At 43.8% G+C, this 12223-nt stretch overlaps 1 protein-coding gene across 2 annotated transcripts in view; it reads left to right on the top strand.

Annotated features, from left to right (window-relative positions):
* The window catches only part of IHH (Indian hedgehog signaling molecule), a 195350-nt gene that overhangs the window by 150280 nt on the left and 32847 nt on the right, over positions 1–12223 (top strand). Inside the window, exon 4 of one of the 2 annotated variants that reach the window (XM_089683581.1) lies at positions 1398–11769. The exons of the other annotated variant lie outside the window; for it this stretch is intronic. Coding sequence (XP_089539707.1) covers positions 1398–1623 — 226 coding nt within the window. The 3' untranslated portion in view covers positions 1624–11769. Of the gene's footprint in view, positions 1–1397; positions 11770–12223 lie in introns of those variants that run through there. 2 annotated transcript variants of the gene reach the window in all.

The following is a 12223-nucleotide window of genomic DNA, read 5'->3' as shown; positions in this document are numbered from 1 at the left end:
TTTTCTTTATGTGCCATCAAAAGATTTATTTTTATACTCATATTAAAATGTACTCTTGGAAATTAGATCACAAATGTAGCAGTCATTGGGGTTGATTCGTTAACCCTAGGTTCACACCTGTGGTGCCGCTGTGGATCCACACAAAAATCCATGCAGTGGCACCACCCGCACAGAGAAATGCGGACCAGCGGGAGGGTGCCATTAGTTCTAATGGCACGCCGCCCGCACTGGAAAACGCAACTGTACTGAGAACCGAGGCTCCCGTGCGGGCTGCGTTTTCTAAAGAAGTGCAGGGACTTCTTCCCTGCGTGTCACGGGCACGGGAGTCCATTCAAATGAATGGGCTCTCGTGCCCATGCAAAACGCGGCACGCATGGCCACATAGGTGTGAACCGGGGGTAAAGGGATGGAGACTTGTTCACTTAGCAAAGTGAATGTCCTCCTCTCTGCTACCGATTGCTGGGACAAGGTGGAGGCAGAGAGAAGGGAGGTTCTGCAGATGCAGGAGAGGTGCGAGGGCCAAATGAAATGGCCTGGTGGGCCAGAATAGGCCCACAGACCTTGTGTTTGACACGTGAGCTAGACAAAAATATTCCTGCTAAACAAAAAAAAAAGTTGTGAATTTGCATTTTTTGTTCTTGCGCCTGAATGGGTGAGCTGAGCATGATGAGAAATTGTAGGGGATCACACTGCAATAAAGGTTTAGACTCCTGCAGAACCTGTGCGCAGAATAGGCAAGTGGAGGGAATGACTAGTCAACTATATTGCCTTTTTCTGACCTGTGTTTGTGTGGAGAGGCAGCATTCTTGTAGAGGAGCAGGGCTTTGCTTCCTCATGTCAAAGCTGCCCCTCAGATGTCAGGTGAAATGATCACTGATAGAGGAATATTCCATCAGCAAGAGAGGAGAAGAAAGCACAAATCCTCTAGTGGGAGGGAATATAGCAGAAACAGGGAGATCCTTCAGCTGCAGGCCCTCAGGTACGGCTTTCCCTCCAGCAAGGAGAACAGTAATAACATCACATGATCTCACACAGCAGCTATACAGTTATGGTGCTGAAGGCACAGAACCTGCACCACATTTTTATTTAGGAATTCAAGACAGAAAAGTAGCTTTTCCAGGTACTGCTTAAGCTACAATGAACATTACTCTATTTTTCCTAAACCGGCACTTTTTGAGTTCTGGCACATTTTAAGGGCTTGGGTGAATTTAGATGCTGAGATCAGTTTTAAATGCTTCTGAGTACATTCACAGGTGAATTTGATCTCCTTCTAAGCTGCAGCAAGCTGCTTTTGCAATACAATTGGCTTGTATTTGGAGAAACACAGTTTGAAAGTGAGTGTATATGGGCTCTAAGGCTCCCAATTCTAATGGCTACATCTGTGCTTCTAATTTCAGGACCTTCGGTGGAGAAGAGCTGGGCTCCAGCAGCTGGAAGAAGCAAAAGAAGAAAAATAAAAAAGGAGAGCGAAAGAACAATAAAAAAGAAAAGAAAGCAAAGGTTGCCAGAAAGGAGGAGAAATGTGAAAAGAAAAGGCAAAAAGAAGGAAAAAATGGACAAGAAAGGGCGCTGCGGAAAGAAGAAAAGAAAACAAGAAAAGGAAGAGTGATGAAGGAGAACTGAAGATGAGGACATGGCTGGAGAGAAACAATGGCAGTATAGCATGGCTGGACAGAAGGATGATCGATAGAGACCAGGGGGGGGGCTGGACCTTCTGTTCAGGGAACGGCGACGTGCGGCAAAAGCCAAACCGAACAAAAAAGACAAAAGCAAAAGAGGAAACTGCAAACTGAAGGAAAATAATTTTTCCTCGAACAAAAAAAATTGTGATAAATGAAGGATGGCATAACCAATCAAATTTACAAATGTGTTAAAATATCATACATTGATTTAAAAAAGGCAAATTGAGGTATAAATCCCTGTAACGGAACCGGACCCCGACTGCGCTAGGGTACTTCCGTTAGGCTCCCGCTTCCCCTGGCCGAACACCATCCACGGACCCCACCGCTGATCATACAGGAAATAGACAGCACCAGACTCTTCTTAAGTCAACTGCTTTATTTTAACACAAACAAAAGATATATACACAGGGCGGGGAAATACAACCCGGAACAGGAAACACATCAGCAAGCCGTCCCCTCAGGGGGAAGGGCTGCAGGAAACACCCCCCACCAAACCAAGACGCACAATAGAACAAAGGGATGCAGCACATGACAGTGAACAATGAACAACCCCCACACCAATACACAAACATTACATCCTATAATAGTTTGCTGGAACAATGGGATGCAGCCGCATGGCAGAGAACAATGAACAATCCCCACACCAATATTAGAACATTTCACCCTGCACCCCTAACAGGCACAGGGTGCCTTAGACATAAGAGGAACAGGAGGAGCTGAGACAGGGGTCCCCCCTCCCCCAAAAGTCACTCCCGTCACAATCCCTTTTCAGGGTGTTGGCTGGTCAGGTGTGCGAATGAGCGGAATGATTTCAGTGACATTACACCAAAGCTGAAAATCTCAGTTTAGGTGAGATTTGCTTGAAAAAAAACTACCCTCTGTTTTTTTTTTATTTAGTGGGTAGTTTTGGTTATACTCTCTTTTTGGGATTTTTTTGTATATTTGATCAGTGCTTGTGTACTGTCACTTTCCATTATTATTGTACTTCATTTTTTTTTTTCCATAGACAGACCCCCCCCCTCCATAAAATAAAAAAAGCTAATGAAGGTCCAAGACAGGTGAAAGGTGCCTCCATATACTGTATGTCTGGAGCCACGTAAAGCCCACTGCACGCTTAAAAACGAACTTACAGGGTATCCAAACCGAAAACCCAAAAAATGGATTGCAATTTACCAGTCCTTAGATATGGCTGCTACATTATTTTTCTTTTTTTTCAGGATTTTTTTGTGTTTTTTTTTCCTTTGGTGACTCTGCGGAAAACATACTTCCTGTGCTACAGTGGCTATGTTCGCTCCTCCACTGTATCAATGGGGGCAGCCATTGTTGTAATGCACCAATGGCTGATGGTGTCTACACACCAAAGGTTTCCCACAGTTACCTTGGTTTGTAATGCAATTAAATGGACCTCAGACTGAGGAGCTGCATCATGAGTTAATAGTACTGTCCAATTTTTATTATGTAGACTACTAATTCCATCAATCCACCATGTAATGGAGATGAACAAAGACGGACATGTTTAAAGTCCAGCCTGGCAACCATGATTGAAGCACCACATCTGACCGGATGAGGCAGTGATGTCATGCTCTCCACCTCATCCAATCAGAGAATGCTTTGCAGTCATTGAGAAAATGAAAAGCACTCCCTAAGCCCTTGTTCACATCTGTACGGGTGGTGCCGCTACGGATCCGCACGAAAATCTGTGCAGCTGCACCACCCGCACAGAGGAATGTGGACCCGTGGGTGGGTGCCATTAATTCTAATGGCATGCAGCCCGCACTGGAAATCACAAACGGACTGGGAACCGAGGTTCCCGTGCGGGCTGCAATTTCAGAAGAAGTGCAGGGACTTCTTCCATGCATGTCAAGGGGCACGGGAGTCCATTCAAATAATGGACTCTCATGCCCGTGCAAAACACGGTCCGCACAGCTGCATATATGTGAACCGGGGGTTAAAGACACTTATGCCTGTGAACTCCTGTGTTCAGGATACAACAGGGCGGCTGCTCGGCGTGGGACCCAGGCGCTATTGGAGATCACTGGAGTAGGGCTGCCTACTACAGTGATTTTCAGCTTCTAGAGGGATCCCACAGGGATGGAATATACATAGTTACATTCAGGGGCGGACTGACCATTTGGAAACTCGGGCAGTGCCCGAGGGCCCGGGGTCAGTAGGGGGCCCCATGAGATGCCCCTGGTACCTTTTTCATAGGCTTTTTTGAGTTTGGGCAAGGACACAGGGGCCCCATGATCCCCTATTGCCCAGGGGCCCCATGAGTTGTCAGTCCGCCCCTGGTTACATTGGTCCAAGCAGGTCCAAGCTAAAAATATACCATACCTGGAATTCTTAAAGCCCTAATGAATGAGGCTTCTGGGTTAAAAACAAAGGGGGGGGGCAAGCTTTGCCCCCAAAGCATGTTGGATTTTATGTACAGGCGTACCTCGGTTTACAAATTTAATTTGTTCTGCGGGACTTTTCGTATTGCAAAAAATTTGCAAACCAAAATGCTGTTTCCCATAGGAATGCATTGAAAACCAAATAATCCGTTCCGGAGGTCAGAAAAAGTCAAAAAAGTTTTATCTGTTCAAAACTCTTTATAAAGTGCAATTTAAAGGCATAGAGGGACATGATTAAAAAAAAATCGTGAATGCATTGAAAACCACTTAATCCATTACGGAGGTCAGAAAAAAGTAAAAAAAAAAGTCTGTCTGTTCAAAATTTTTTATAAAGTGCACTTTAAAGGCATAAATACTGTACAGGGACATGATTAAAAAATAATTTCGTAAATGCATTGAAAACCAATTAATCCGTTCCGGAGGTCAAAAAAAAGTCAAAATAAGTCTTATCTGTTCAAAACTCTTTATAAAGTGCACTTTAAAGGCATAAAGGGACATGATTAAAAAAAAAATTGTAAATGCACTGAAAACCGATTAATCCGTTCCAGAGGTCAGAAAAAAGTAAAAAAAAAGTCTCATCTGTTCAAAACTCTTTATAAAGTGCACTTTAAAGGCATAAATACTGTAAAAATTTGTAAATGCATTGAAAACCAATGAATCCGTTCATATTGTGAACAAGATTCATAAATCGAGGCGTTATTTTCAATGGATTACCATTTGTAAACCGAAAATTACGTTAACCGAGGCGTTCGTAAACCGAGGTACACCTGTGTAGTCCTCCACCTGGGACTATATTAGAATATATATTTATTTGGACTATTAATAAGTGATGTGGCACTTTGATTGCCACACATGCTGGACTTTAAACGTGGCTGCTTTTGTTCACCTTCTCAGCTCTCAGTTCACATTTGTGCGGGTGAAAGCCGCTGCGGGACTCGCGGGCGGGTGCCTTTAATCTTAATGGCCTGCCTCCTGCACTGAAAATGGCAGCCGCACTGTAGTGCAGTTCTTGTGGGGCTGCGATTTCTGGAAAGGTGCATTGACCTTTTCCCTGCGTTTTGCGAGGCACAGCATCCTATTCGAATGAATGGGCTGCCGTACCCGTGCAAACACAGCCCGCACAATGCGCAAAGGTGTGAACCTAGGCTCAATGGTGGATTCATAAAATGAGTAGTTTAAGCAGTCCACACATGGGTCGAATTCCGAAAACATCGTTCGTTGTGTAATCCGATGGTGCCACCAATGAGTTACAAAAATCGGTCATTTTTCATGAATTTTCCAGCATGCCTGATAAACGAAATGGGGAGGAACCACAAAAACCGGCTGGTGCCATTGCCCCACTAACTGAGCGAAAATTGCCCGATTATTCTTAGGTCCGATTTTGGAACTAAAAATTGTTCGAAAATCGACCCATGTGTGGCCGGCCTGATACAATAAAGATGCACAGTTCTGAGTCTCTTAGAAAGGAACTGGACAATAGCATTTCTAGCAGGATCAACAGCTATTTTCTGTACTAGCTGAAAATGTACTTAGCCTGAATTAAGAAAACTAATGCAGCCACTATAAGTACTGGTAAGCTGTGATATATTACATGTTTGGTTTTGGGTTCAGATTCACCTGCTTCATTTAGCCAAAATGGCAACATTCTGGAGAAATCCATCACTTTTTTCAACTTTAGAATGACTTCCTATGTGATACCTGACAGTGCCTGTGGCAATCGCGCCCTTGATCCCTCTTCCCTTGTGTGCAGTCGGTGAATGGGGAGGTGGGAGCAGCCGTGTACCGGAGTTCTTATCATCCTCATTCACACATCCCCATCCCTCTGCAGCACGCTAGGCGAGGGGTTAGAGAGGTGGAATGGCTATGTGACTGTCACAGGATCCTGACACCATGGGCCAGCGAGCCTCAAATTTATTTATTTCAAGTACTTACATAGCGCCGTCAATTTACGCAGCGCTTTATATATATATATTGTACATTCACATCAGTCCCTAACCCTCAAGGGGCGTACAATCTAAGGTCCCTAACTCACATTCATACATACACATACTAGGGACAATTTAGAGAGGAGCCAGCTAACCTACCAACATGTCTTTGGAGTGTGGGAGGAAACCCACACAGGCACAGGGAGAACATGCAAACTCCAGGCAGGCAGTGCCGTGGCTGGGATTTGAACCCATGACCCCAGTGCTGCCAGGCAGAAGTGCTAACCATTTAGCCACTGTGCTGCCCAAACAGAAATGTATGCCAAACCAAGCATTCAGCTGCATTATTCACTATACACCTGGCCTGTTTATTCTCCTAAAAGGGGTTTATAGCTCAACTTTTCCTGTTCCTGTTATTCCGAGGTGACCATTACATAATGGCAACGAATCAGCTTCTAGCAGTGTGTAAGGCTGGCCATACGCTATACAATTTTCTGCCCAATTTTCTGCCCAATTTCCTTTAGATTTACCTTCAACTATGTAGCGCAAGGGCCCGCCTGATTGGATACAACTGAAAGTGTTCTTTAGGTTTGACCTCCTATTATATGTTTTTTGGTAAATCTAAAGCAAAATTCTCAAGAAAATTGTCTAATATGTGGCCAACCAAACTCAATGACAAACTTAAGCCGGCCATACATGGGTCGAATTCTGAAAGAATTTTCTTTAGAAATTTTTCGTTCGAATTTCGAACCATTAGTGGGCCACAGAAACGTCCGATATTCATGCGACCATCAAATTTGAGTGATCGAGCTTGTTGGAAATTTTTTTAAAAAACGAATGAATTTCAAGTCATTGATGGCAGAATCGTGCAAGAAATATAATCGAAAAAGAAATGAGCGTGAGCTGTGACCTGGAAAGAAAAGAAAATTCTTGGCCACGAAAATTATTTTCTGTAGCAACATGTGAAATGAAAGGCTTGGTTGGTCGAATTCTGAAACCAATGGTGGCACCATCGGATTACAAAACGCATGAAATCGATTTTCTAAAGAAAATTTGTTCGGAATTCGACCCATGTGTGGCCTGTATTAAGCCGGCCTTACATGGGTCGAATTCTGAATGAATTTTCTTTAGAAATTTTTCGTTCGAATTTCGCACCATTAGTGAGCTACAGAAACGTGCGACCATCGAATTTGAGTGATCGCGCTCGTTGGAAATTTTTTTAAAAACTAATGAATTTCGAATCAATGATGGCAGAATCGTGCAAGAAATATAATCGAAAAAGAAATGAGCGTGAGCTGCGACCTGGAAAGAAAAGAAAATTATTGGCCACGAAATTTCTTTTCTGTGAAAATTGAAGGCTTGGTTGGTCGAATTCTGAAACCAATGGTGGCACCATCGGATTACAAAATTCATGAAATTTTCGATTTTCTAAAGAAAATTTGTTCGGAATTAGGCCCATGTGTGGCCTGCATTAAGCCAGCCTTACATGGGTCGAATTCTGAATGAATTTTCTTTAGAAATTTTTCGTTCTTATTTCGCACCATTCGTGAGCCACAGAAACGCCCGATATTCGTGCGACCATCGAATTTGAGTGATCGCGCTCGTTGGAAATTTTTTTAAAAACTAATGAATTTCCAATCAATGATGTCAGGATCGTGCAAGAAATATAATCGAAAAAGAAATGAGCGTGAGCTGTGACCTGGAAAGAAAAGAAAATTATTGGCCACGAAAATTCTTTTCTGTGAAAATGAAAGGCTTGGTTGGTCGAATTCTGAAACCAATGGTGGCACCAACGGATTACAAAACGCATAAAATTTTCGATTTTCTAAAGAAAATTCGTTCTGAATTTGATCCAGGTATTGCCTGAATTGGTCAAAGTGGAGGTAAGCAAATCTGTCACCAAGACAAATCACTCGGATATGCAACAGTTCACTAATTCGTTATAGGAGCACCAAATCTGGCGGTGTCTGCACTAATGACACCAATAATAGGAAAATTTGCTCTACTATGTGGGATATCGATCGATTGGGTTGTTGACTATAGATAAATTATTCTTATCAGGAGAGATCGATCAGACAAGAAATCGTTCATTTATCAATGAGCGTGTGGCCACCACAAGTCCTCCTTACCCTAGGTTCACACCTATGCAGGTTGCGTTTGATGTGTTTTTGCACTTGCGTTCTTGCTGCATTTTTGATGCGTTTTGCGGGGGTTTTTTTTTCTTTTTTTTTACATTTTTCTTGTTGCTAGGCAGATTTTAAACACAAAATGCATCAAAAACATGGCAAAAACGCAATACATGCCTTTCTGCAGCATTCCCATTGAGGTCTATAGAACCAAAAATGCTACGTTTTGCGTTCAAAAAAGTCTCTGGCCCTTTCCAAAAAAATCGCACGGGTAAAAACGCGAAGATGTGAACGTGTCCCATAGGAAGTCATGTTAAATGGACTGTACTGCGTTTCTGCAAATCGCACAATGCTGCGGAACACGCTTAGGTGTGAACCTGGGGTGAGTAATGTTGCAGAAAACAGTGCTGTCCTCATGACTAAGGCCGGCCATACATGGGTCGAAAATCAGACCTAAGAATAATCGGCCGATTTTCGCTCTGTTAGTGGGTCAATGACATCAGCTGATTTTCGTGGTTCGTCCCCTTTTTCGGTGATTGGGCATGTTGGAAAATTTGTGAAAAAAGACCAATTTTCGACTCAATGATGGTCAAATCGTACGATAGTTTTTCTGAAAAGAATATGCGCATGAGCCGTGACCTGTTGCCTGTTATATGGGGTGAACTTTATGACTCGGTCGGCCGATTTTTGAAATCAATGATGGCGCCATCGGATTACCGAGCGAACGACGTTTCCAATTTTTGGACAAAAAATCGTTCGGAATTCGAATTATGTATGGCTTGTATAAGTCTAGGTTCACACCTATGCAGGATGCGATTGAGGCGTTTCTGCATTGCGTTTTGTGTTTTTGCACTTGCGTCTTTGATGCGTTTTGCTTTTTTTTTTACACTTTGTCTTGTTGCTAGGCAGATTTTAAATGCAAAATGCATCAAAAACATGGCAAAAACGCAATACATGCTTTTCTGCAGCGTTCCCATTGAGGTCTATAGAACTAAAAGCGCAACGTGGAGATGTGAACGTGTCCCATAGGAAATCATGATAAATGGACTGTACTGCGTTTCTGCAAAACGCGTCAGTAACGCTTCGGTGTGAACCTCGGGGTAAAACTGAATTTTCAGTTACAGATGGACGTCAGCAGGGGCAGACTGACAACTCATGGGGCCCCCGGGCAATAGGGGATCATGGGGCCCCTGTGTCCTTGCACAAACTCAAAAAAGCCTATGAAAAAGATACCAGGGGCATCTCATAGGGCCCCCTACTGACCCCGGGCCCTCGGGCAGTGCCCGAGTTTCCAAATGGTCAGTCCGCCCCTGGACGTCAGTGATTATTCATTTTACATATATATATCTCTCAGGGAACCTTGTGGCAAGATGTTTCTGTTGCAGTTCCCATCTCTTACCCTAACCTTTTGAGGGGTCTCACTCCTCCAGCTGCATCTTCACTAAAAAAAAAAAAAAAGGTTGAAACTCCAACAATGGCAATGAGACCCCCCCCATAATAATGTGACTGGTGGGCGGTGTTGGGAACCCTCAGCAGAGATGCTGATGGGACGGCGTATGATTCATAACAGCAGTTTTGGGTTGACTGATTCCTTGAAACCAGGGACGGACTGACAACTCATGGGGCCCCCGGGCAATAGGGGATCATGTGGCCCCTGTGTCCTTGTCCAAACTCAAAAAAACCTATGAAAAAGGTACCAGGGGCATCTCATGGGGCCCCCTACTGACCCTGGCCCTTGGGCAGTGCCCGAGTTTCCAAATGGTCAGTCCCTCCCCTGCTTGAAACCTTCCTCTTGCGCTGGTTAGAACACGGACATGGCTGGAAGAGTTCTCAGGTCCACTTCAGGACAAAAACAGGCAATTTCTCATCACTATAGAATTGAAATGACTTCTTTGTGATGAGTCAGCCAGCACTATGGTGAGCTTCAATGTGCGCAACATTAAAGTGATACTAAAGTTTGTTTGTTTTTTAGAAAATAACAAACGTGGTATTTACCTGCTCTGTGCGGTCGTTTTGCACACAGCTGCCCTGATCCATAGAATGCATGAAGGTAAAAAAAAAAACCTTGACCGGGCTGGATGTGGCACTTTGCTTGCTTTTATCTAGTCCTTGGGGCTCTATTTTTTCCACTGACACCAACAATGGGACAATATTCCTTTCAGTGATATAAAATACAGCCGCTTTTCCTTCCACTGACACCAATGATAGGGTCCTATTCCTCCCACTTCACCAAAGATGGAGCACTATAGCGTCCCCTGATACCAACAATAGGATGTTATACCTTCCACTGACACCAAAGATGAAGCACTATGCTTTCCACTGATACAAATGATGGGGTCCTATTCCTCCCACTGACACCAATGATGGGGCACTATTCCTCCCACTGATACCAATGATGGGGCACTATTCCTTCCCCTGACACCAACAATGGGACATTATACCTTCCACTGACACCAAAGATGAAGCACTATGCTTTCCACTGATACCAATGATGGGGCACTATTCCTCCCACTGACACCAATGATGGGGCACTATTCCTCCCACTGATACCAATGATGGGGCACTATTCCTCCCACTGACACCAATGATGGAGCACTATTCCTCCCACTGACACCAATGATGGGGCACTATTCCTCCCACTGATACTAATGATGGGGCACTATTCCTCCCACTAATACCAATGATGGGGCACTATTCCTCCCACTGATACCAATGATGGGGCACTATTCCTCCCACTGATACCAATGATGATAACCCCTCCCGAATAATAGATCCCCTAGTGACAATAGATTCTCCAGCAACAATAAGCTCCCTGCAACAATAGATCACCCAGCAACAATACACCCCACCTGCTGCAATGGATCCCCCAGCGACAATAGACTCCCTGCAACAATAGATAATCCCCAGCAACAATAAGCCCCCTGAACAATAGATCCCCTAGTGACAATAGATGCCCCAGCAGTCTGCATCAGTTAAGGTAACCCTCCAGCACACCCCAGAACCCCTTACCATTAAGCACTGGGGGTGCCGAAACTGCATCCCCCCCACATTCCTGCTGAAAAAAATTCCCTGTTTAAAAGAGCTGAATTCTAAAGAACTGAAGGGGCGAGCTAGGTAGGAAAGTGCTAGATGATGTTGGATATCCTCCAGGCAGGAAATAAGGTGGCCTCCATTTGACTTGTTGCAGCTTCCAATGCACGTTGTGAGAAGCTCACAGTGTGCGGTGCAGTCAGGGTGACTAGTTCAGTATAGGCTGGCATTAGAAATAAATACTGACAGCACCCCCCCCCCCCCGTCTAAGAGGCTGCCCCCCATGTACCCTCTCATACCATCACACTGTATCCCTGTTTTAACCAGCACTCTGAAAGTAACTTATTTAATTTATTTCAATGACCCGCCTGCTTCCTAGGCCTGGATTGCAGTGAGATGCGAGGATCCTGGATTCACAGGTACTCGTAGGACGAAGGGGAATTTCTGAACATTTATAAAGAAAAGCTAATTTATTACTGTGAGCAATGTATATTTTTTTATTTACGAAGAGAGGCATTATTTGGTACTATCACATCTGTAGAGTGTATATTTTGCTTCTGTAAAATTGGACAATGTATTTAATATATAAAATAAACCTATCTATGTGAATACAGCCATTGTGTGTTTGGTGTTCGTTCTGGGCTCCAGCGTGCCATTCTCACCCATTGACGCTATGGACTTTATTTTCAGAATGTTATGGGGGGAGGGGCCGGAACCCTCAGTGACCAATCGGATCTTACTTACTTTTGCATTGTTAAAAAGCTGATATGTAAAAGCATTCAATGAGCTACTACTATTGTCTAGTAAGGATCAATTTACCCTGATGAAGCCACGTGACCCGGTGGCGTAACGCGTAGGGGAGGGGCTCTGACGGCACGACGCTTAAAAGCAACATACAGCAAGTGTTCAGCAATATTGGAGAACTTTACTGTGGATTCAAATTTCAACATTTTAATGCATTTTTAACTTGTAACACATGTGAGCACTCTACTTTATTTAATAAATTATGTTTTAACCCCTTCACACCTAAGGGTAAAACAAATGTTAATGCCTAAGCACAATTTTGC

The sequence above is a fragment of the Staurois parvus genome, unplaced genomic scaffold, assembly GCF_062004578.1.
Source record: "Staurois parvus isolate SC_StPar_1 unplaced genomic scaffold, SC_StPar_1.0 ptg000315l, whole genome shotgun sequence".
NCBI classification, from domain to species: domain Eukaryota; kingdom Metazoa; phylum Chordata; class Amphibia; order Anura; family Ranidae; genus Staurois; species Staurois parvus.
Note: the sequence above shows the minus strand (reverse complement) of the source record. Positions and strands in the feature narration are given on the sequence as shown.